At 43.7% G+C, this 26,317-nt stretch overlaps 1 protein-coding gene across 4 annotated transcripts in view; it reads left to right on the plus strand.

The window, feature by feature from the left end:
- Window positions 1-26,317, plus strand: part of LOC105498745 (FERM domain containing 3) — a 294,366-nt gene that overhangs the window by 235,670 nt on the left and 32,379 nt on the right. For all 4 annotated transcript variants that reach the window (XM_011771041.2, XM_011771039.2, XM_071077625.1 and 1 more), the window contains 5 exons: window positions 981-1,044; window positions 1,897-1,985; window positions 12,397-12,471; window positions 12,765-12,833; window positions 20,799-20,923. In XM_011771041.2, the coding sequence (XP_011769343.2) occupies window positions 981-1,044; window positions 1,897-1,985; window positions 12,397-12,471; window positions 12,765-12,833; window positions 20,799-20,923 (422 nt within the window). The remainder of the gene's footprint in view (window positions 1-980; window positions 1,045-1,896; window positions 1,986-12,396; window positions 12,472-12,764; window positions 12,834-20,798; window positions 20,924-26,317) is intronic.

Below are 26,317 nucleotides of genomic sequence, written 5' to 3' on the forward strand. Positions count from 1 at the left end.
TTTCCACTCTCCTCCTCTGTTGAATCCTGGGTGCAAACTTACCCTTTGTGATCCAGTGTATCCATGAAGATGCTTTTGGCAAAAGGTAGCAGGAATGTCTACTCATGATGGCTTACAAATAAGAGGACTAATCAGCCCACAAAGCAAATGTGGAGCAGTTCCACGGTCTGTTAACTTAAACGCCTGTTAACTTAAATGCCGGAAAGGATTTAGGTCTCTTTTTTTTTTTTTCCTCTGCCATCCTTGGGCAGGCGCATTGGTCCTGAGGCTCCCGCTCCTGAGATGGGCATGCGTGCGACTGGCCTGCACATCTCCCCACGGCAATGCCCAGAGCCTGGAGGAGAGCAGCCCCTTTCATGTGTCTCCTTTTCAAACAAGGAGAATTTTTCAGAAGCCCTGTAGGAGACCTCCTGTATATCTAATGGGACAGAATTGGGTCACATGTTTCTATTTAAACCAGTCTTTGCTGAAAAGAATGGGAACTCCAATATATAAGAACACAGTTCTTTTGTAAACAGGGAAAACAGGAGTGAACATTTTGCATCGCAGTGGATTTGCTTCTTGGAAATGGATGCAGAGGGAGGAGAAAGTCAGATACTGTGAATCCACGTCATTTCATGAACTGAATCTGAAATCAGCACGTTCTTCCCACCTTGCTAAGTGGGCGGGGCAATTAATATTGTTCTGGTCGTTAATGTTAACGAACACTAGAACTTCTTGAAAGAAAGATGCAGCCTGACTGTAAATAATAGAATAAATAATTCTGAGCTGTGTGCGGATCCTCTCTCGGAAAGAGAATTGCCGTATAATTTACTCAGGGCTTTTCGCTGCCCATTAGACCTTCACCAATGATAAGATTATATCTTGTTTCACTGCAGTCTGCCTGGCATTTTTGAGTCAGTCAGATTCCTATGGGAAACCCAGGTACCTTGGTTAGCTGCCACTTTTTTTCTTCTTACCCAGAGATTTTCTTTTCTTAGGCCAGATGTCTGCAAATTGAAGTTTGAAGGGAAGACATTTTATGTGATTGGCACCCAGAAGGAGGTCAGATACTGCTTTTTTTAACTGCCTGTTATTGTGTGTGCATGAGAGAGATTCAGGAATAAAATATGCCATTAGTATTGTAGTCAACAAAGACCATGACTTTGAAGTGTTTGATGATAATGAAAGCTTATGCTGAAAATATTTTAGAGGCAAACAAATGAGTACTGGGTTTGTACATTGAGCAGTAAAGTCAGTGAGCAATGCTGATTGTACACCCCTGTGTACAAAACAGACTGGGATAGACTTTGGAAATAAAAGATGGACCCTCTCCCTACCTCTTTTTGCCAAGATACAGACATATGAAACAAATAAAGAATAGTTACAAAGCTAAATATCAACAACCAGTGCTCATTAGAGTGTTATAAACAGAGCCTATTCATCCAGAGAGTCTTAAAACAAGGGAGTTACTAGATACAGGTTGTGGGTTCACCAGGGAATGCATTTGTGGGGAGACCATTAACAAAATATTAACCTCAGAGCTAGCTCTAGAAATTTGCAAGTTTTCTTGTCATTAGTTATCAACCCAAGTACTAGTTAGGCAAATATGTTTTTAGGCTAATTCCAGTGTGACAGAGAGGTATATGATGCCTGGAGTGTTGAGAAGCATTGTGAGGCTGATTTTGATCAGAAACAGGTCCTAAATACATTAGTGATATCTGCAAAGGGTGAGGGAGGGGTAAATACCATGTTAACGACACTGTAAAGAACACAGCAATATGTTAAGTTACTTCAAGTCTGTGTGATAGGAGACAGGATACAAAGAGGTAAACACCTGAAAAAAAAAAAACAACCCCATGGAAAGTGTAAGTGGTGTTTTACTTGCCTTTTCTTGTTTTGTTATTTTTTAATTAGAAAAAAGCCATGTTGGCGTTCCATACTTCAACACCAGCTGCCTGCAAACATCTTTGGAAGTGTGGAGTGGAAAACCAGGCCTTTTATAAGTAAGTGGCTTTTATTCACTTAATTACAGCTTTTAAAAGCACCCATGGAATTCTTTATATTTTGCAAATGGCTGCATATTTATTTCTTTTAATACAGTTTAAAAAATTATATTTAAGTAAATTGAAATTTCGTGCATTGTTCAGGGTGACTCCCAGTGATTGTCGGTTTGTTGGCCTGACCAAGTCCTGAGCTCTGTGTTGGATGTTTGCTATGGAATGGCTGTGGGCCACTGTGTGTGCGTGTGTGTGTGTGTGTGTGTGTGTGCATTTCAAATAGCTGTTTCCACAAAATGTGTCACAGGATCAATTTTTGGTTGCCCTCCTCCCCCCACCCCCACAAAGCAGACCTTGAGATAGAGTTTGGTGCAAGTAGCTTATTTGGGATGTAATCAATGGACATACCAGTAAGGGAGTGGCGGGATGGGGGTGAGATGGGGAAGCAACATAAGGTGCATTATTGAGTAGGTCACTACCATGGACAATGGCTCAGATCTTCTTAGGAACTCTGGGACATGGTGTAATATGCCTCACAGTTCTCCTGCTGATGGGCAAAGAGGTGGAGCTGTTATATCTACAAATTCCCCATTTATTTTGGTTGAAGGCTGCTTTGGGAGCCAGAATTAATACTCTCTGATATTTCTGGCTTACTCTGAGTATGGGTTGGACGTGCTTTCACAACCAGAAACAGAGACCTCTGGCAGAGGGTCACCTGTGTTCATAGTAAGAAGGCTTCAGTGTATTGAAAACAGAGCCGAAGGTTTATGGGTGGAATGCTATCAGAGCCTAGGATCATAGAAAGTAGGTGCTGGACAAGACTTCAGAAATCTGTAAAGCTCTTGGGTTTCAAAAGAAGTTCAAACTGAGGTCTGTCCATGGAGTTACACCTTCTCCTCTGAGAGACACTTGCTGACTGGAAAGGCAGTGGTAGTGGATGCAACTAAGAACCTAGTCCAGCCCTGCTCAGGCCATCAGCACTGTACACCCCTGGACCTCATCCAGGGGTCTCCCTGGATGACTGGGAGACTGGGAGACTTTGATCAGTCTCCCTGCCCCTTACAGTGAGATTCTGTCTTACTGATTAGAGTCATCTCCCTGAAAATGCTATCTCTGGGCTTTGGCTGATGAGAACCATCGGGAGAATGATGGCTTGGATAATGATTTTGAAACAAGTTTCAGCCACAGAATACTTTTCCTTAATCTCAAGTGTAGGAAAAGCCCAGCATGTAAAGGAGATGAAAAGAGAAGTTGCGGTGGTCGATGGGGCCTTGGTTGGGATTGGAGATTGCAGACTCTTTGTCCGTTGTTCATTGCTCTTCAGGAGCTGGGGTGACCAATTGTCCAGGTTACCTATGCCTTTCCTAGGTTTAGCACTGACATCCCCATGTCCCAGGAAACTCGTCAGCCCTAGGAAAACCCAGGAGCATAATTTGAACACCACTGGGTGAGATGATGCACAAAATGCTGTACTAGGAATGACTGGACAAGGTGATGTGTACCAGTAGACCTTCCTGTGACCACCACCACCTCAAGGTCTTTGTGTGCCTACTGCATGTTTGGGGACTGATAAGGAAGGAGATCATTTGGCCTTTGGAAAATCTGCATGTCTAGAAGCTTTCACCCACATGAGAGTTCAGAGAGGGAAACACAGAGGGTTTGACATTCTCAGTCTTTAGTTGGAGCCTTAGTGTTTTTTTATTTTGTTTTTAAAAAAAATTTAAAAATGGAAATCTAATTTACATGCCATAAAATTTACCCTTTTAAAGTATACAGTTTTGTGGTTTTTAGTGTAATTTGCAAAGTAATATAGCCATTATCACTATCTAATTCCAGAATATTTTTATCCTTCACAAAATAAACCTTATGCCAATTAGCAGTCATTTCCCATTTCCTCCTCCACCCAGCCCCTGGCAACCACTAATCTACTTTCTGTTTTTATGGATTTACCTATTATAAACATTGTGTATAAGTGGAATCATAAACGATGTGGCCTTTTGTGCCTGTGTCACAGAATGTCTCCAAAGTTCACCCATATTATAGCATGTCTCAGTACTTCATTCCTTTTTATGATTGAATGATACTGCATTGTTTCGATAGACCACATTTGGTTTATCCATTCATCAGTTGATGCACACTGGGGTTGTTCCCTCTTTTTAGCTACTATGAGTAATGCTGCTACGAGCATTGGATACAAGTTTTTGCGTGGACAGTTCTCTTGGGCATATACCTAGAATGAACTGCTGGATCATAGCGTAACCCTATATTTAGTTTTTAGAGGACCTGACACATGGTTTTCAGTGCCTAAGCTTTTGGAACTCTTCTGTTCTTTCTTGAATGAAACCATCTGTTTCTTGTCAAAGGATAACTTAGAGATGTTCAGTTAGTTATTTTCAGTGAATATTTTCTTGCATATGAGGGAATTAATAAATGGAGTGAAGAAACATGGCAAAAACAAAATCTATCATAACAATTTTATCACAGAATTTTATATATCTGTACTGTGTATCTGTACTGGATCTGAGCTCTATGTTTTTTAACCTGTATTCATTGTTTTTATTTAGGTTAAAGTCACGTAACATAAAATTAATTATTTTAAAGTGTACAATTCAGTGGCAGAGTATGTTTAAAATGTTGTCCAACCATCATTTCTATCTATTTCCAAATATTTTCATCAATGCCAAAAGGAAGCTATATACTCACTGAGGAGTTACTCTCCCCTGTTCCTTTCTCCAGGATTTCTATTGGATTGTAGATTTTTACATACCAGCATGTCAGTTCTGTAATCAATTTGAACTCTCTGAGGGCAGGAACTAGCTTCTGCTTGTCTTTTTCTTTCCTGAAGATCTCAGGCACTGAAAACATGTTTACTAGCTCAGATTGATAAGGCATGGTTCCTGTCCTCAGGAGATTGTTATTTCATGTAAGAGACCAAGAGGGAAATGAACAACAACAAAAAAAGCTGGAGAGGAATCCAGAGGAGAGGGTGAGTCTTGCCGCCAGGGGAGCTAGGAGGTAGAAGACCCTTTTAGGTGGGGGAAGGCCATCCCAGCTCTGGTAGGGTACCACGGCAGGAACGTGGAGGATGCATTTTGCAAGACACGAGTGGCTACAAGGTTGGAGCAGAGGATAGATGAGGTAGAAAAAGAGGTGATCAGGGACCAGGAGGTCTTGGGGCCAGACACGGAGGGCTTGATCAGTGCAAAAGAGGCAACAGAGGTGCAATAGGTGTGGTTGATCATTCTTTACGTGCAGACAGGCCTATGGGAGGGGGTGATACAGGAGAACACCCAGCAGACAGGCCTTCCTTTAGAGCCACACAGCAAGTTTTGCTTGGAAGGACTTTGGCACAGCCTTGAAGATACTTTAGTGAAATCGCCGGGTCCATATCAAAGAATAACTTGGAGACATTCATTTGCTATTTCCCGCACGTTATCATATGCAAGGAAGTCAGTTGGGAGACAGAGTTAAATAAAGGCAAAGACAAAATTGAGAGGAGAAAGGGAGAGGAAAACCCAGCAATCTGGGGAATGTGTTTTACACATTTTGGGGAAGCAGATTAGCTGGCAGCTAGTAAGGAAGGTATTCTGATAATTTTATCATGAACTAGGTAGGTCAACTTGGCATGTTGAAGAAGTCCCTTCCAGTCACTTGTGGATGCTTCGGAAGACTTGAAGGGTTTAGCTGTGGGCACAAGTGACAAACTGTATACAGTTGACCAGTCTTTGCATTGGAACATCGGCTATAGTTAACCAAGCTACCCTCCTCTTATTTGACTTCTAAACCTGAATGTTTATAGCGATCTGAGATTTGCCTGAACATTTTGTTCCTCCATTATCCCATAATCATCCTTGTTCCTGAGGAAGGAGGGGAAGTATCACTTGTTCTGGCCCAGCTGTGGGACCTTGGCCAGGTCACTTTATTGCTGTCTGGCCTCAGCCTCCTCACCTGTAGAATGAATGGGCCTGGGACTGACCTGGGTGCATTTGCTTGCACCACTGGGGCATAGCGTAACGAGTGTGAGCTTTGGAAGTCAATGGGCTTGGTTCTAAATCTTGACTCTGTCATTTATAGCAGTGTGGCCTGGAACAAAGCTCTTAATTTCTTGGAGCCTCATCTTTGTTTTTCATCTCTGAAATGAGACTAAATTACCTGCCTTGCTATGTTCAGTTCTGCCAGGCATATGAACCATTGAAAAACAGAAGCTGCTGCTCTATTACTGCCCCCTCTGCTAACGGTTAGAGTATTTTGAGCAGCAGTTGGATGAAGAGCCCACTCCTTTTCATTTGGGAGGCTCTGATTCTGGTAACCTCAGGGGTATGCCTGCTTCCTCCACTGTGCCCACCCTTCCCTGGGCAGAGGTCCTGGCCCTGCTTCTAGATCTGTCCCGCTGGCCGTGCATTTTAATGGTTTCAGCTAGCAGAGCAAGGCCCTGATCTTGTTTCCTGGATGGTTTGTTCCTTCCATCTTTACTTCACCTGCACGGGAGCAGGGAGGCCCCGGGGCCTCTGCTTGCGAATTCCCCAGTGTGCTTTTAGGACGCAAATGCGCTTGCTGGTTGTCAGCTGGCCAATGGCCACAGATCTGTTTTGAAAGCCCTGGCTCTGAGATCTGCCTGGGAATGGAGCCCAGACGCAGAAACTCTGATGTTTTCCCACCTACTCCAGACCCCAGGGGATCTCCAGCACAGACTTATTCACCATTTAAGAGCTTCCTTTATACTATGTGTGGTCTATCATGGTGCTGCCAGCCCCAGAGCTCACTGTTTCTGGATGCTGGTCCACTGAAAGCACACTGGATACATTGAGGGATTCAGGGGCTCACTGATGTTTTCATTCACAGCGTCTTTATCTCAACACTTTTTGCTGTGTACTAGATACATGGTTGAGGCTGTATGACACTCTCTGTTCCCAATTTGTTTTGGAATTGTGTGCAGGGGATAAAAGCAGTTCCTAGTACATTTCTTATTCAGAGTTTGGTGTACATTTTGTCAAAGGAACAGTATTATGCTTGGTAAGTAAGAACCCAGACTAGCTCCCTAAACAAGTGCCTCTCACACTTTAATGCACACACAAAGGAGCTGGGGATCTGGTTAAAATGTGGATTCTGATTCAAAAGGTCTGGGGTGGGCATGAGAGTCCATATTTTTAATAAATTCCAGGGGATACTGTGCTGTGGGTCTATAGACCACACTCCAAGTAATAAAGTTCTAAACCAGCATTTCTCAATCTTGGCTACATTAATATCTCCTGGAGGAGCTTTTAAAAACTATTAATACCAGTGCTATGGGTCCCTGTATCCTACCCCAGACCCAGTTAGAGCAGAATCTGGGTCTTCATTAAAACTTGTGCACAAGCCTTTGTAGCAGCATTAGTCATAATAGCCAAAAAGTGGAAATAATCCAATGTCCATCAACTGATGAATGGATAAACAAAACATGGTATATCCATACAATGGTATATTATTCAGCCATAAAAAGGAATGAAGAACTGATACTACAGCATGGCTGAGCCTTGGAAACAGTGTGCTAAGTGAAAGAAACCATTTACAAAGCACCATATATTGCATGAGTCCATTGAAATAAAATATCTAAAATGGCAAATGTATACAGATGGAAAGCAGATTAGCGGTTGCTTTGGCTGGGAGTAGGTGAGATGAGGAGGGTAATTAGGGAGTGACTGCCAATACCCATTGTGGTGACAGGGTTTCTTTTGGAGGTGACGAAAATGTTTTTGTATTAGATAGCGGTGATTGATTTTTATAATCTCTTTTTTCAACTTCATGAATTATACTAAAACCCACCAAAGTATAAAATCTAAAAGGGTGAAATTTAAGGTATGTAAATTGTATCTCAACGAAGCTGTTATTTTAAGAAATCGGAATCTGGAACGAGGCACCTAGGTATTGGCAGTGCTAAAAGTTTCCCAGTTGTTGCTAACGTGCCGTCGAGGGGTTAAGACATTGCTTTAGTTCAGTGATTCTCCCATCAGGTCCCTGAACCAGCATCATCACTCCCAGAAATTGTTGGAAATGCAGATTCTTGGGCTCTTCCCCAAATCTACTGAATCAGAGAGATGTGTTTTAAAAAGCCTTCCAGGTGATTTGTTGCTCACTAAAGTTTGAGAGCCAGTATGACTAGAGCATGATTTTTTTAAATACTGAAATCAGACGGACTTGGATTTATAGCCCGGTTCCAGCAGCTTCTATCATGGAACCATGTAAAGTGATGAAACCTCTCTGTGCCTTATTTTCCTTATGTGAAAATGGGGATTCCTTCCTTCTAGCAGAGAGCCATGAGGATAAAGGAATTGTTTATTAAAGGTGCTTTGGAGGGGGTATTGCCCATATTAAAGGCTCAGTAGTAAATGCTGTTATTGTTATGGTTACTCCAGGAGCTCTAAATTATGACATCAATGGGAAATTGTGTTGTTAATTCTAGAGGTGGCCTCTTGGAGCACCACCCAATGTCCGCCCAGTACCTATCCTGACCTTCATCCAGGCCCCTGGAATAGCAGGTTTCAGAGGAGAAATTGCAGGTTGGGGAGAGGGGAGGTGTGCTCCTGCAGAGATGAACTGGATTTCTTTGTGAGGTCAGATGTTTGAGCACAGTCATACTTCTTATGTTGGGACTTTGATGGGGAGCTGGAGATTGAAGTGGGAGAGGGCAGGTAGAAAGGAAGGCAGAAGGCCATAGGAGAGCGAATTGCGGTTCCAATGAGGCTGTGAATTCATTGCTTTCTGTGGGAAGAATACTCTTCCCTGGGCTTGCTGTGGATGGGACAGTCTGGTAAACAGAGTGCTTGGAACATTTTGGCTAGAGTTAGAGCTTTGATTTGCTTTCAGAGTGTTTAACATGGTTTTCTGGAACCACCATAGTTTAGAGGATTGGCTTTGGTAGCTTCATAGTGAGAAGGTGATGAAGGGGTTTGAGACTGATATTAGGGAGGGAGGAAGGTGGGAAGGAAGGAGGGAGGAAAACTATTATATAATGAGCGGGTATGATGCTAGGTGCTTTCAAATCATTTACTCTTGTGTAACCCTCCTGAGAGTACCATGAAATATTATAACACCCTCCCCCTTTAATAATATGTAGAGATACTGAGGCTCAGCAAAGCCACACGGCATGACCAAGGTCACAGAACCAGATGTGAGTAGGAATCTGGACCACTGTTCTTTCAGGTGAAATGTCACCTCTTGGGTCATCCTAGGAGAATTTGGGGGCATAGAGGTTCTCAAATGTAAGTGGACTTCTTGGAATCCCCTTAGGGTGCTTGGTTAAAGTCAAGCCCCTCTTCAGACCCACTGAATCAGAATCTCTCATGATAAAGCCTGAGAATCTGTGTTTTTTATACCTATTCCAGGTGTCTGATGCCCAGCCAGGTTTGGGAACTGGTACTCCGGATTCATGTACTTTAACGCGGCCACCATTCTCTCTCCTCTGTCCATTGCCCTCCCGCCTACAGCCTTGTTTCCCAATTCCCAGTGCGTGGGTGTCATTTGAGCTCTCAGAATAAACTCCGTGTTAACGTTCCATTAAAAATCTCAACTGAAACGCTCTGGGAGTTCACCTGGACGTTTGGGAGGGCAGGGGATTCGTGGGAATGCGCTCGTGCAACTGTCTCTGAGCAAATCAGATCATCTGCAGCTACTCCTCCAGGGGAACCCGCTGCCAGAGAGAAGCGCAGTCTTTTCTCTCCGCTCATCCTGAGCAGAGAGCTACTGGGCTTCTTTGTGAGATGTATCTTTTGACCTGCTTCTTTTGAGTCACTTTGAGGGTTTTTGGGAAGGAGTGCTGAGACTGAGACTTCCCTCTAAGAGGCCAGTCTGGGTTTGAGCAGATGGATGATAGTGGCTTCCTCCTGGGGCCTGGAAGGGCCAGAGCTGAGGCCAGACTAGTGAAAAATAGCCACCGCCTCTGCCCTGCACGCCCTGAGTGGCCAGGAAGTTGACTCATGCCTGTGTTGGCTTCACCGGCTTCACGTGTCGCTTCTGTAGAATGGGCAAAGTGTTGAGTTCGAATTTTAAAAACCCAATTAAGAAACTCAGTCTTTTGTTTTTTTTTTTTTTTTTTTTTTGGCTGACCACTGTGTCCCAAGGATCTTTAGGAACCTGGAATTTAAACAACAACAACAACAAGAAAAAAAACAATTAAAAAATCGAAGTTTCTTTAAACCTTTCTCTTCTCCCTACCTCTGAGGACTTGGGAGCCACCAGGCCAAGAAGATGGGTAGAGGGCAGAGGTGATCGTCCTTTTCTCTTCTCAGGCTTCAGTAGATAAAGTGTCAGGCCCACAGCTCTGTAGGGCCGGTGGGGAGTTTTAGGGGGTGCAGATGGGCCCAGAGCAGGCATGTCCTCATAGGAGGAGGAGGAGGGCACGGCTGGGACCACCTCAAGGCGGCTTGCTGGGGGTTTCTAGCCTCGTGAGTGGGTGTGGTCTGGAAGGAAGCTCCAGCCAGCACACTGGCTCTCATGTGCCCCTGTGTGTCCTTAGAGGTCCCGCACCGTTTTCTCTGGGCCCTGCCCTGACAGGATGCCCCTGCCAAGGCCTGTGCCCTCCCCTGCCCATCTCACTCTCCCTGTTTAATATTTGTGGCCAGTGCCCTTCTGTGTCATCTTGGGCTGTTTACACAGGTGGGTGTGAAGGGGCTTCTTTGCAGAAGATTGTTCCTATGGCTTTCAGTTGTTCTGTGGATAAAGACCAAGATCCTTAACAAGGGCCGCTTAAGGTCCGGTCCTGGGAAGTTGGATTCTCGCTCTCTGTCCAAGTTTCCCTTGTTCTACTTTGTACATCTGCACATTCACTTTTCTTTATTAGGAAAAGAAAAAAAAATGTGTGTGTGTAGTAATAATAACATGGCAAAATGCACATTGAGTCTTTTTAAAATGTGTTTTGTTTATTTTTTTTAAATTTCAGTACCTTTTGGGGGTATAAGTGGATTTTGATTACATGGATGAATTATATTGTGGTGAATTCTGAGATTTTGGAGCACCTGTCGATTAGTGTACATTGCACCTAATGTGTAGTTTTTATCCCTGGCCCCTACTACCCTACCCCTTCTGAGGCTATAAAGTCCCTTATATCACTCTATATGCCTTTGCGTATGCATAGCCTAGCTCCCACTTAGAAGTGAGAACATAGAATTTTTGGTTTTCCATTCCCGAGTTGCTTCACTTAGAATAATTGAGTCTTTTTAGTTCTCCAGATGTTTAGGCTGATGGCTTTTGTGCCCACTGGCCCTCTGCTGGGTATATCCACCACTGCTTATCACCTGGCCCTGGTTAACACCTTCCAGCCCCTGGATCTCAGCTCAGATGTCCCTTCCTCAGGGCACCTTCTCTGGCCCCCAGGCTAGATCAGCCACGTGTCTTTCCTGTACTTACCTTGGTGTGTGGAGCAGGGTTGGCACTCAGTTAATAATTGCTGAGTGAATAAAGGAAGCTTCAAGAGGCTCAACGGTGGGGATCACTGCACTGAAACTTCCCTGGCTCTGTACATGTTTTTGCTTAGGATGCTACAGATTGTATTGATCTTGTCTGTGTGTGTTTAAGATTTTGTGACTATCAATATTTTAAATGATGCTGAACTCTCTGAGGCCTGTTCTTTCTAACTTGTTGGATTTAATTGTACAAGGCTTAACGTGAGTGTTGTAGAGCCATCCTCAGCTGTCACAGTAATTTAGTGCCCTGTGTGCAGCCTCCCGGCAGCCCAGGCTCTAGACTGCTTTTCAGAGTGTTGTTGTTTTTTTCTTATTTACGAGTCAGGCTCAGAGGTGCTGAATCAGTTCTTGGCTGGGCAACTTCTGCCTCGTGTATCTTAGTCATCTACCACTGTGGGTTCTTTTAAAGGGCACTGGGTCATGGTGACACAGAAGCCAGTGACCATTCCTGTGGGGATGCGGGACCCTTGTTCCCTCACTTGGGCAATGCACAATGAGTTCTTCGTGGCATAGTCAGTGACCTCCGTTGCCAGGAAACTGTTTGCTGCTGCACCGTGGATAGAAGAATAGGCAGCAAAGTGCCCTAATAACCATGAACTTACTGATGCCATGTCACTAAATTCCCTGTTCTCCATATCTTCAGATAGCGAGTGGGGGAGAATTCCTTCTGATCATCAGTGCCCAGTCCTTTTTGCAGGTTGTGACCCACTAATGAATTATGAAACCCAGTATGTGGGTCTTGAATTTAAAAAGAATGAAAGGAAATAGCATAGAAAATATTAGAATCCTATACACTTAGTGAAAGTAACTATTCTTTTGTGAAGCTTTTCTTTTAGTTTGTGTGTGCACATGCAGGCTGAGTCACAAGGTTAATTACGTTTCTTTCTTGTAGCAAAAATACCCCATTGCCACACCTCTCTAGCATGTTGTAAGTGGACTTTCCAATGTCCTTACCACCTATGCTTTGCTTTTTCTTAAAGGTATGCAAAATCCAGTCAGATCAAGACCGTATCAAGCAGCAAGATATTTTTTAAAGGAAGTAGATTTCGATATAGGTGGGTACCAATGGTTCCATTTCAGTGATGGGGTAGGGATGGGGCAGCCACGTAAATTTCAAAATTTTGCTTGCAAATAAGTGGCCTTTGGCTTTTGCCTCTGTTTGAGTCTTCCATTTTCACTCCATTGCTCTTATGCTCACAGGGCACCCTCAAACTCTACTGTAATTTCTCCCCTCATGATTGCTATAGCTGGGCCAGACCCCTGTGAAGTTAACAGAAAGACACTTGTGCATACCTCTCCCATTCTTTCTGAGTATGTGTACATACACATGTGTTTCTGTCTTTTGCAGTGGGAAAGTTGCCAAAGAGGTGGTGGAGGCAAGTTCCAAGATCCAGAGGGAGCCTCCTGAGGTGCACAGGTGAGTGGATGATCATTGCGGGTTCCAAGTGGCTTTAAAAGCTGACTTTTCCAAATTCCCTATAACATCCCTTTGCATAGTGACATACAGCATTAAAGAAGGACATTCTCACTTCCTTAGACATCTCACTTAGACAGATTTGGCTGGGCTATGGCATGAGCACAGCTGGGCTCCACTTTGAGTTATGTGCTCTCTGGGGAGTCATTGATTAGGTCTGGAGCGTCACCTGAACAAGCAGCATGCTGGGCCATCGCCTGGCCAAACTCTGTCATCTCATCCTCTTAGAAGTTCTCTGTTCCTGCCTGCATTCATCATATTTGACTGGTTCCTATTGGCCTGAATCCAGGCTTACCTTTCATGGGACTGGTACTCTCTAGAGCCATGCAGAGGAAGAAGGACTTAGTCATTGTTGGCTCAAGAGTACACATCTCCATTAAGGTGACGATATGCAGTCATTCTTAAGAATTAAATGTTTTCTTGCCATGTTGGACTTCCCACTACCACAATTTACACAAATCATTGTCCATCCTAAACCTCAAATATGCTGCATATCTAAAGCTGAACATTCTCATCATGATGCCTCCCACTTTTTAAGGAAAGATCACTATGAGCTAAATTATTTAGGAAGTCCCCCATACAGTGGTTTGCACCTGCCCTTTCTTCCCCATCTTTGAAACCCAGAGGTATTTCCTTTATGCTTGGGTTTTCCCAGTTTCCTCCATTTCCAGGGTGACTAAGTGAGCTGGGTGCCTCTCCACCCTGTCTCTTGGGGTTGTTGGGCAGGAGGAGGCTGTGGCCCCACAGAAGTGTGGCTAAGTTAGCCTGGAGAAGCATCCAGATGATACTTCTCTCCCACACGGGGGAGCAGAAGTGCAGTTGGCAAGATATCCCATGTAGACATATACAGAAGAAAATTTGTTTCTGCCTTGGGGTGACCTGGTGAGAAGGTGTAATGTGAAAGTCTGCAAAACCAGGCTATCACACTGTAAGAAGCAGAAGACCACAGGATTAGAGAAGCTGGAGCACCTTGGCTGCAGGCACGTCCGTGCAGATCCTGAGAGTCATGCAGCCTACCCACCAATGAGAAAAATCTTTATGGTTCCCTCCTCTTCCCCGAGTTGTAGTTATTCAATGCAGCAGAAATGAAGAGGAAATGATAAAATATATCATTTCATTCCTTTCAGAATCTTTGAACTGGAAATGACCTCAGGGATTGCCTGGTTTGATGCTTCTGTTTTGTAGACAAAGAAACTTGAGTATCAGACAGGTTAAGTCTTTTATCCAAGGTCCTGACTTTTTCTGATGGCAGACCTAAGCCTAGAACCCCAGTGTCCTGCTTCTGTGTTCTCAGCTCTTTTCTCTGTAGCACCCTGAGAGCACCTGGCATTTTCTTAGAAGCTGGTAGTGGAGGCAGAACTACCCCCAAGTGGCTCAGCATGAATTTTATTCTTTCAGGTTGAAGCTCAAATATTTGATCTTAAATACTTGATGCTGAGGGAGTTCTCCTGGTAGCACAAAACAGGAAACTTTGTTTTTACAATATACTTTCAGAAAAACATATTCCAAAAGATAAGGCTTTTTGAGTCTCAAAGTTACCATCTTTGGATGGTTAATGAGGTCAATAAATAATTTTTTAAATACTTCTCTTGTAAATTTTGGTTTGAATAATTTATGGAAACCAAGGCTTTCTAGCTCAGGGTTTCTCAAATTGTAACTTGCACAGGGAGCACCTTGGGATTCTGTTAAAATCAGATTCTGATTCAAGAAGCCTGGAGTGATGCTTGAGAATCTGCATTTCTAACATGTTCTCAGATGATGGCCATGCAGCTGGTCCATGGGCCACACTTTGAGTAGCCAGGCTCTTGGTATCAGGTGGTGGAAGGGTGAACGGAGCAGGCTTGCTGGAGTGAAGCACTTTTCTTGGAGTGGACTGAAACCCAGAGTGCGAGGAAAGTGGATACACACTGAGGCATCCACCAAATCATAGTTTCCCTTTTCTGGAATCTTCTAAAATCTCCCAACAAGGACCTAGGGGCCCTTGAGACCTGCTTTGCATGCTCTTTCTCTTCCATCTCCTCCTGGGCATATGAAAGACTGTTGAGTTCACATCCTTAGAATGCCTCCGTGGTTCTTTGCAGCATCTCGCAAATCTCTGACAACACCAGGAAGAATTTGATTAATGTAATGCTACAAAGCAATCTCTGGGAAGAAAGGACCGTGTCTATCTTGGTCATCTCCATGTCCCCCAGCACCTAACACAGTGCTTGACACATAGTAGAGGTCAATACATAGCTGTTGAATGAATACATAAACTAGGAGTATGGGATGACAGCAGCACCTTTCATTTTCTTTGATATGAGATCTGTCCAAGGTGCTGCCCCGGGGACCTCAACCTCCCCAGAGACAGCGTTGTGGTCAGAGCCATAGTGATGTGTGAAACCTTCATGCGGGCAAGTCCTCCTTCCATCCCAGTAGCTGGTTGTGTGGTAGGAAGTTGTTCCTCTTGGACAATTGTTTGGTTTTCCAATTATTTTGGCTTCTTTGAAGTTGCTGTCAAAAGTGAGAATGTAGTAATAAGCTCTCCTTCCCTTGTGGTGGGTGTTCAGAGGTGATAGTCTAGAATGGTGGTGATAAGGCTTTAATTAGCGAATTTTCTTCACATTCTGAGATTCTACTCTTCAAGTAATGCCAAGTTCACAGACTCCTACATCTGCTGAGGTGTGTGTGTTTATGTGGAGAAACAGAAGCAGACTGAGAACACTTTCTTGGAATTTTTCTTTTTCTTCAAAAAGAGGAGCAGAAGCTAACTCTGATGTTATCTTGCTGATCGTCATTGATGAAAACCCTCTGAACTGGCCACTGGGTGACAATCATCTGCTCATTCCAGAGGCCCATTGAGGCAGAGGGCTGTAGCTTGGTGAGCCCAGGGCTGGTTGTGTGAGCCACCTGGGCATAGCAGCCACCACAGCAGACACTCTGAGGCAGCATTTGTACCTGACACAAGCACCTGTGTAGGGGTCACGGGTGGGCTCTGATCTTAACTGTGTTGTTTGCCAGCTGTATGGCCTTGGGTAAATCACTTCTCAGATCATCAGCTTGCTCCTCTAAAAAATGAGATTTACAACATCACTTTGCCCAACTTCTAGGCTCTGTTATGAGTATTAAAATAAAGTGCTTTAAAAATTCTAAAGTGCCATAGAAATATGAGGTGGTGATAATATTACTACCATCTCTCATCCAAAAATGAAAAACTGGAATATGACAGATACATTCACATTAAAATCCCTCTAGGTGGAGTTTTTAGAGGCTGGCACTACTTCTTTTAATTTCAAGGAGGGATATAGGAACTCCAGGAGTCTCACTTTAGTCACAATTTTATGCTACCATTTTTGAGTCTTGACTCTGCCCGTATAAGCAATTTTTAGTTGAGTTACATAATGTCAGTTTCCTCACCTGTAAATATGGTATTTTTCTTGCCCATCTTACAAGCACAAAGAGAAAAACAAATGGGATAAAGTATATTCAAACCACATTTGCCAGTATAAGAATATAATTGTAGTTCCCAAAGGAAACCTTTCTACTTCAACAGAGTTCTTAATGACAACTTCATTTGGAGACCATTCTATGCTGGGAGTACATGCATGAGTGGGCTGCAAAGTGGGCCAGACATTTTTGCAGAGTCATCTGATAGATGGATTCTGAGATTGGAGAAACATGGTACGTATCCTAGCCTGGCCTAGGGGAACCTCAGGCATCAACACAGTTACCTCAGGAGTTCAGGTGGAAGGGCAGAGTGGAAGCCGACTGGGACATCTCCACATACTTAAGAAAGTGCCTGACACAGTGGGACCTCATGTAGCCAGAAACAGGAGGACAGTAGGGGTAGTAAGCAGAATCTCCTTTGGGACATTGCAGGCCAAATCACACAGAAAGGCAGTGTGGAGCACAGCAAAAGCCTTGGACCAGGAATCGGATTATCTGCCTTTGAGCTTTGAGTCCTAAGTTTGCCCATATAAGGGTCTTTAGTCACATTACCTAAGCTCTCTGACTCTCAGTTTTCTCATCTGCAAATATGATATTTACTGTGCCTGTCTTATAGGCAAGACACACTGAGAGAAAAAGATGAGGTAATATTTAAACAAACCACTTTGCAAATGAAAAGAAGACAGCCACTCAAATTTGGATATTATATTTGTCATTAGTTCAATTGTGCTGGTGGGCTTTTGCTTTAAATGAAGCCATGGTCAGTTGGCACTTTTAAAAAGGCTTAAAGAGAGAATTAAGAAGGTGTGATCTTTAGTTTAAAGAAGTTGGTAGATTCATTAGTCCAGTTGGGTTGCTATAACAAAATACCATAGACCGGGTGGCTTATAGGCCACAGAAATTTATTTATTACAGTTTTAGAGTCTGGGAAGTCGAAGATCAAGACATCAGCAGATTCAGCATGTGGCAAATGCCTGCTTCCTCATAGATGGTGCCTTTTTGCTGTGTCCTCCCATGGCAGAAGGGGCAAACAAGCTCTCTCAGACCTCTTTTATAAGGATACTGATTCTATTAATGTGATCATGACCTTATCACCTCCTGAAGTCCCCACCTCTTAAGACTGTTACATTGGAGATTAGGTTTCAACAAATGAATTTTAAGGGAACACAGACATTCAGGCCATCACCACAGGGAAAGGTGGGAGACTTGGCACGTTGTTTTTTAATTTTGCTGACTCTTTCCCCCAGGCTGTCAACATGTCTGACATAGGGCTCAGAGCCCTGGATTTTTTTTGTGCTCCAGGGAAATCTCTAGTTGTATCCACCTTTGAGTTTATCTGAGTCTTATACATATCAGGGAAGAAATGTTCTTCTCTGAGTCATATTATTGGAGAGTCCCAGGGTTGTAATCCACTGCAGGAGTCACCTGGTCTAATACAAGGCATGCCCTGTGTGCCCCTGTCCCTGGCTGTAGGCCTCTGCTACAACAGAGCAACAGGAGCCTGTGAATGTAGGGGCCGAGCTGGCATCCTCTTAGCCATCCAATGCCAATGCAGGCTCATACCTGGGATATCAGCCTAGTGAACCCAGGCTGTCTTAGAGCTATGCAATTGTCTGGACAGTTCAATGTTGTGGGGTGGGGGCAGAAAGATGCTTGGTATCTCCAGCTGAAGAATGTTGGAAGGAGGTCTGATGGGGAGCAAAATAAGCTCATAAAGGCTCACTGAGGGTGCATCGTTGTAGCGTAAGCAGTGATTCCTGGGGATAGGAACAGCAGCCAGCCCAGCTGGGACGGTCAGAGGTGGAGTAGAGCAATTCAGAATTGCATGTGCAAGAATGGATGGATGGGCTTTTCAGAGGTCAGAAAGCTACACAGTCCACACAGGAATGATAGTATGTTGTACTTTGCAGAGCTAGAATCATAGTCGTGAGTGGCCATGGCCAGAATAAATCCCAGGAGAGCTCAAAAGCTGAGAACCCTTCACAATAGAAGAAGAAACTGCACATGGCAAATTTTAATCCCTCCCTTCCTCCCTCCCTCCCTTCCTTCCTTCTGTAAAGATTTCTCTAGCTACGATTCTTTCCCTGTAAAAAGCACTGTGCTCACCAGCATATGCTGCAGGCCTCGCCTCCCTTGGGAGGTCACTCCTGGCTCTCTCTTCACTCACACAGGATTAGGTGCCCCTCCTTCGTGCTCCCATGGGACCCTGGCCATCAGTCACCTTCATGAGAGGCATGGTGTTCCAGCTGTGACTATAGCACATTAAGGAGTCATGAGGCTGGGCATGGTGGCTCATGCCTGTAATCCCAGCACTTTGGGAGGCTAAGGTGGGCGATCACCTTAAGTCAGGAGTCCGAGACCAGCCTGGCCAACATGGTGAAACCCTGTCTCTACTAAAAATACAAAAATTAGTTGGGCATGGTGGTGGATGCCTGTAATCTCAGCTACTCGGGAGACTGAGGCAGGAGAATCACTTGAACCCGGGAGGCGGAGGTTGTAATGAGCCGAGATCATGCCATTGCACTCCAGCCTGGGTGACAGAGTGAGACTTTGTCTCAAAAAAAAAAAAAAAAAAAAAAAAAAGTTGGAGGTAGTTATGAAATAAAGTAGTGATCAAGACCAGGACTTAAAATGAAGTAGAATTTTTAATAATAGTGGATTATACATAGATATGTAACTATTGTTCCAAAAACATTAATTTCAGTTGTGCTTCTTCCTATATGTGTTTGGGTACAGGGAGATTATATAAAATGTGTATCTTGGGGCTGGGTGCGGTGGCTCATGCCTGTAATCCCAGCACTTTGGGAGGCCGAGACGGGCGGATCACGAGGTCAGAAGATGGAGACCATCCTGGTTAACACAGTGAACCCCATCTCTACTAAAAATACAAAAATTTAGCCAGGTGTGGTGGCACCCACCTGTAGTCCCACCTACTCGGGAGGCTGAGGCAGGAGAATTGCTTGAACCCAGGAGCCAGAGGTTGCAGTGAGCTGAGATCACACCACTGCACTCCAGCCTGGGTGACAGAGTGAGACTCTGTCTCAAAAAAAAACAAAAAGTATTTATTAATGTAGGTCTCAGACCAGAAAGCTTAAAATTTATGGTTCTAGACAGTGAATTACTTAAGGTGAGGACTGCAGTTATCTAGAACAAAGCAGAATGTCCAATACGCATATATCAGCTGCAGAGTAAATGGCTATAAAATGAAATAATGAAGAAAAGGACTCCATAGCTAAGCAAGTCCTCATAAATTTCTTTTCTAGCCCATGCCAGCCATGGGAGCTTTTAATTCAAGATGCTAGCAGGCATCTTGCTCTTCCCCACTCCTCTTGCCCAACAGAAACACTCAGGCTAGAAGTTAGTCTTGTCAGCCGGTCTAGGGAACACTCTGACCAGGCTGAAATGACAATATATGTCAAGCCAGGATTGCATTCAGTTTACTTCAGTTTCAAACCTAAACATATTTTCATAAGATGCCAAGTGAGATGCACGAGTATGGCTGGCTCAGTGTCTGCTCTTAAGGTGCTTATCAAGGTGGGGATGATCAGTACACCAATAACTAGACAGAGACAGAGGTGAAAAATGCAGTGACTTATGAAAGAAGAGAAAGTAAGAGAGAGAGAGAGGAAGAGAGAGAGACTGTGTGCATTGGGAGGAGCAATCCGGGAAGGCTTTCAGGGGAAGGAAATATTTGACACCTTTTCAAAGTATGCACTGTTTTTGGTTTTGACAGGAAGCATGGGGAGCGGGGAAGCATGCTCAAAACTGCAAACCTGCAGTCTGACTAGGGCAAACAGCTGGTATCTCTGCAGCAGGTAGGGCAAGTGGGCTCCCCGGCTGCCAACCAATAGGCTTAATGAGATACCTGCACAGTTCCTTGCTATCTGCTGCTGGTCTCAGCCACTGACACACCTGCATGCTCCTTTCCAGGGAAGAAAGTAGAGCCGTGGCCAGTTAGTGAGTAGGGTGTAACTTTGAGAGTATTAAACACTGATATTAAACACTGGACATCCAGCAACACAAAGATAGCTTATAGCTGTGGAACATCTGTGCCATCTGTCTGGCAGGGGGTTTTGTTTTTGTTTGTTGGTGGTTGTTAAATTTCTCCGAGCCATGGCCTTCATTCACCTTTCTGCATATCTAGTTCAGTGCTAGCTGCCTCGCATCTCTTTTTGTTTCTTCTTGCTTTTTTTTTTAAATACCCAGGCTGTCACCTAGCATGCTCAGGGCTGGTGACATATTAGGAACTGTATTTTCTTTCTTTGGATTGCAGTAGAACATAGGGATATTTTGTCAGGAACTTAAGGGCAGAAAGGGGCATTTATCTTGAATGTTATGTCGTCTTTACTACTGGCTCAATTCGTGCTATGTCTAGAGGTGGTTCCCTCTACACACAAAGTAGGAGCTTTGGCAGGCCGCTGAGATGGAGGGGCCAGTGTTTGCAATGGAAACCAACCCTGTCTGTCTTGCATCTGTTTTCAGAGCCAACATTTCTCAGAGCCGCAGTTCCCACTCCTTGAACAAACAGCTCATCATTAACATGGAACCCCTGCAGCCCCTGCTTCCTTCCCCCAGCGAGCAAGAAGAAGAACTTCCTCTGGGTGAGGGTAAGTCAGTCTCTTCATCCCAAAGGGTGGTGCTGCAGGCTCTCTCTGGAAAAAACAAAGGAGGCACCGATTCCACATATGATGGGTAATGGGTTAGTGTATGGGGTGGAGTGAGCCGTAAACTATGTTCTTAGTAAATAAGCTTTTTGCAGCTGGAAGGCTGTATGATACTGGCAGCTCTAATACTTTCTCCTGGAGAGAGTTCACTGGTATAAAGTATTTCTAAAATTATATATGAAAGGACTAATGGGGTTAGACCTACACCAGTCCAGTACGGTAATCATTAGTCATGTGTGGCTGTATTAAACTAAGTTTAAATTCATTGTAATTAAAAATCCATTTCCTCAGTGACACTAGCCAGATTCCCAGTGCTCAGTAGCCACATGTGGCTGGTTGGCTGCCATATTGGACACTGAGACTGAGATAATTTATCACCGAAAGTTCTGTTGGATGGTGATGTTTGTCACTGTAATCACAATTAAATTGGTGGCAGTAAAGAGTTCTCCACAAGTATCTCTACACTGGTCATCCCATTTATGTCCCCCGAGCTTCTTGTTCTTGATCCTTCATTTACATTGTCCAACAGTTTTGATACAAGCTAAAAAAAAGTGAAGTGTCCACCGCAACCCCGAAATTTGTTACATTTTTAAAAATAACAATAATATGTGTGTTTCTAGGCATCTTTGTATTGAAGGACTCTCCTTACTTCAAGGAAGAATCTCACCACACTGTTTGCTGCAGACGCCTTACATTCTTACTAATTTCCAATATTTGTTTAAATTAAGTTAATGAAATTCATTAAATCGAAAACAAGTACACACAGAATAAAGTTATTGGAACCTTTGAATACAAACATGCATTTTCTTAACTTTGTCATTTTGGTTTCATCATTGAAAATCTGGGTACTGGGCAGTTTCAAGAGGGCAGGTCACTCTGTCCCCGGAAGATCACCTTCACCTCCAGCTTCAAGTCAAGAATTTATTTCATAGGAGAAAACTTTTTAGTCTATAATAAGGGTATGGCTTGGAATGCAGATACCGTTGAGATCGGTAGCAGCAACCAATTTGCAGTGACATGTAAAAAATTCTTGCAAAATCTTTTCCTGAAAGGCAGCTTTGATGGTTAGAAGGAGAACTGGACAACTGGATGCTAAAATTCCATGGATGGAGGGAAAGTGTGCAAAGCCTGAAAGATGGGATCTTAGAAGACACTATTTGCCTTCAATTGGGCTATAAGAGGTGATGATAATGACAACACTCTTGTTATAAATGACTTTTGTTATCGATCTTAACAATGAACTCTGTAAGTTCCATGCCAAATTAATTTGCTTAGCCCGAGGGCCTCTGGGTCCATGTTGCTTGTCTGTGTTTTTCAGCAGATTATCTGTTTTTGTGTGTTTTGCAAATGAAAGAAAAGCAGTTTTCATTTCTGGTCACTAACGGTTTTCTGAGTTTCTTCCTATATGCTTGGAATATTGCTCTGAGTGAAAATCATTTTTTCTGAAGGTCGTGATTATCCCAAGGTTAAATGAAGGAGGGTGTGGCTAATAGAGAAGAAAAGAGAAAGGACATCTCACAACTGGAATTGTGACTGTGCCTTGTCTGCAAAGATGGAAGCTTAGATGAGAATACAGTTTGGAGGCCCAGATGGGTTGAATGACTGTTATGGGGTGTATGGAAGCCTAAGCCTGCTGCCTTATGATCCCCCAAGATGTGAAAGGGAACCTGGTCAAACTTTCCTCCATACTCTTCATCCCATTCAGTTAGGGATATCTGTTTTGCTCCATTTTCTATTATGAGGTTCCACTGCTAAATACTAGGTGTGATTTTGACATAGCAACTGTATGGCCAATAGACAAACCATTATAATTAACTGCAAAAAACTTTAAAGAATCTCGTGACAGGACAGGAATGCATAAGCTACCTTTTCAATTTTCCCAGTTGTTTTAAAGAACCATCTTACATTCTTTTACCAGCTGTAAAGCCAAACTGATAGATCTCTCTCTTCAAAAGTCCACAGTAGCTCTATTGATATCTAATCAAATTATTTTCTCCGGGAGATTTGTCCCCTGACAGAGCATCTTTGTGGGTTTTAAAGTTCAGACAAGTCATAATAACTTTCAGGATATAGACTCAATTAAAAAGCAAGAGAAGTAGAAACAATAGGATTGTTAATTTTTCAATAAATACAATGATTCTCTCAGTTTAGAGTAAGAGCAAAATTATCTTTTTTTCTCTTTCTTTTTCTTTTCTTTTTTTTTTTTTTTTTTTTTTTTTTGAGACGGAGTCTCACTCTGTCGCCCAGACTGGAGTGCAGTGGTGCGAACTCGGCTCACTGCAAGCTCCACCTCCCGGGTTCACACCATTCTCCTGTCTCAGCCTCCCAATTAGCTGGCACTACAGGCGCCCGCCACATGCCCAGCTAACTTTTTGTATTTTTAGTAGAGACGGGGTTTCACCATGTTAGTCAGCATAGTCTCGATCTCCTGACCTTGTGATCTGCCTGCCTCGGCCTCCCAAAGTGGTGGGATTACAGGTGTGAGCCACTGTGCCTGGCGAGTAAGAGCAAAATTATCTTAGGTACCACAAAATTCAAAGTATGATTTCCACTGCAGTTGTAGCTCTGCGTTCTGTATGCCGTTGTACCTCTGTTACTAGTCAAATTCTGCTCCACGGCTCTTGTCTTTGAGTGTCAAGCAATGGGATTCAGGCATTCCATTAGACAGATACCTGTTTTATAGATTTACATTTCTCAGAGTTATAAAGAGAAGAGAGACAGATGAGAGCTCTAAACAAAGAAGATGTTTCCGTCTATGTGAATGGGCCTTGTTTCTGGGCTTTTGAGGTCATGCACTATGAAGAATTTTGTTTCATCTCTATATTTTCATATTTCATTTCTTTTTATTTCTGTGCTAGAGCCAAACTTAAAGAGGCTAGGAATTCATTCATTCCTTAATGCAACAATTGTGACAAATGTAAGTTGTATACCCTGTAGACCACACTTACCGTGTCCAAGTTCCTGTGGACTATCATGATGAAGACATGGAGATGCTTTCTCTTCTGGAGGCTCACAGCCCACTGGGGAGATGGCAGTGGGATCACAGAGGCGACGACAAAGTTCTGCCTCTGCTGATTGAATTGTGTGCTCACTTTTCTGTGTGCCCCACTGGGTATCAGTGCCTTGAGCTGCCTTCAGGGCATCCGTTCCTTTTTAGTCCCATTGGAGTGTCTGACATAAAACCAGTGGGCTAAGGAATAAATGGGAGAGACGGACAGGAAAAGTTGAAAATAGAGTGGTGTGTTTCACCTGCATGAGGTGTGAGTGTGGTTTCAGGGAAGAGGTTCTGGGGGATGGTGAAGGTGAGGCAGAAAGTTAGGAGAGGGCCAGATTATGGGCCTCGTGTGACTTGCAGGAGAATTTAGACTTTAACCTGAGAGCAGCTGGGAGGCACTGAGGGATTTCAGGTATGGGAATGATGTCAATGCCATGGGAGTTGTATTTTGTATAACTCTGGTGATGTGTAGAGAATGGATTAGAGGCAGATATGGCTGGAGCAGAGTTTTTCAACCTCAGAACCACTGACTTCTTGAGCTAGACAGTTCTTTTTGGGGGGTTCCTGTGCTTGTAGGATGTTTAGTAGCTTCCCTAGATTCTACCCGGTAGATGCCAGAAGGACCCCACCAATCTTGACAACCAAAATGTCTCCAGATATTGCCAAGTTTCCCCTGGGAAGCAAAATAGTTCTCTGGTTAGAAACCACTGGGTTGGAGGCACAGACTACACAGGAACCACTGGAGGAGCCCAGAGAATAGATGTGCAAGGGCTGAAGCAGGCAGAGAGAATGCAACTAGGGAGGTGGCAGTGGATACAAGGCACAGTGAGAGGCAGAGTTGTGGAGACAGGGTCGCTGGTTACATGGTAGGGACATAGTCTGTGGACTCCTACCATCCAGGTCCTGCTCTTGTCTCAGAGACATTGAGTTGAAAATTCAACCTCTTTATGTTAAAGATGAGAATATAGAGACCCAGGAAGGTTTCAGGGGTATGTCAGCATCACACAGAGAGTCTACGGCCAGCATGATTTTGTTGAGTTGTTGGAGTCATCGAGAGAGTTACATACTACTGTTGCTTCTCAGAGCTTCAAACACAGTGGTGGAGACTCAATGTCACCACTTACCTTTGTTATCACTGTTCCCAATATGGATATAGTGGTTCAGATTCTTGTCTAGGGGTCTCAAATCACATATTTTGGAACTAGATTTATAAATGGGTCAAGATCAGCAGCTTGAGCCCTGTTAAAAGTGTTGTCTAATGGCCGGGCACAGTGGCTTACGCCTGTAATCCTGGTACTTTGAGAGGCTGACGCGGGTGGATCACCTGAGGTCAGGAGTTTGAGACCAGCCTGACCAACATGGTGAAACCCCGTCTCTACTAAAAATACAAAATTAGCTGGGCGTAGTGGCACATGCCTGTAGTCCCAGCTACTTGGGGGTGGAGGCAGGAAAATTGCTCGAACCCAGGAGTTGGAGGTTGCAGTGAGCCGAGGTCATGCCATTGCACTCCAGCCTGGGCAACAAGAGCGAAACTCTGTCTCAAAAAAAAAAAAGTGTTGCCTAATTTAAAATTTTTTAAAAATCAGGTTGGGAGAAGAAAGTCGTCACTTATGGAATCTATCTCTGTGAGGTCATGGGAATGTCCTGTCACCTTGTCTTAGATGGTGTGATTAGTAGGGATATCTCTGGCACTGCCATGGCCCTCTGGGGTCATGACCACCCATTTATCAGACCAGCTTTTTCCATTCTTTTCAAGTTTCTCAAAGACAGCTGGGCAGACTATTATTGCCCAGATTAATGCAGTGTTGTTCTGGGAAAATGTGTGACCCCATTCAGCCGTATGACAGCTGGAGGATTAGGTCTCAAGTTGGCTATGTCAGGGTGGAGAAAAAACAAAATCAGTTCCTAGGCACCACTGGGCAACGGGAAAGTTTTCAAAACTCACCCAAAAGTTGCTCGGTTACAGGATCTGAGAGAATTAGTGCTGATTAGTGCTGTGGAAAACTTCAGATGAGAATGGCAAACCATTCGAAGAGTGCCGCTTAGAGCTTATGAGAATTTCAAGAGAAGAAAAAATTTACAGTGGGAATTGTTCTAGGTGAAAATGACATTTTAAGGATTTATTAATCTGAATAAATTCACATGCAAAATGGAGCAGGTTTCCCCATAGTGTAGATAGCACCGTGCTTCTGCATTTTATCAGTAGAGTATATGTTCTCATTATGGAAGAATGCTGGATTGTGGTAGAGAAGGGGAGTGAAATTAATCATGTGAGACTTGGTAACTGGCAATTACAGACACACAATGAAGATCACTGGTGTCTGCCATAGCAGTGGTGCAGG

This window comes from Macaca nemestrina, chromosome 14 (genome assembly GCF_043159975.1).
Source record: "Macaca nemestrina isolate mMacNem1 chromosome 14, mMacNem.hap1, whole genome shotgun sequence".
NCBI lineage: Eukaryota > Metazoa > Chordata > Mammalia > Primates > Cercopithecidae > Macaca > Macaca nemestrina.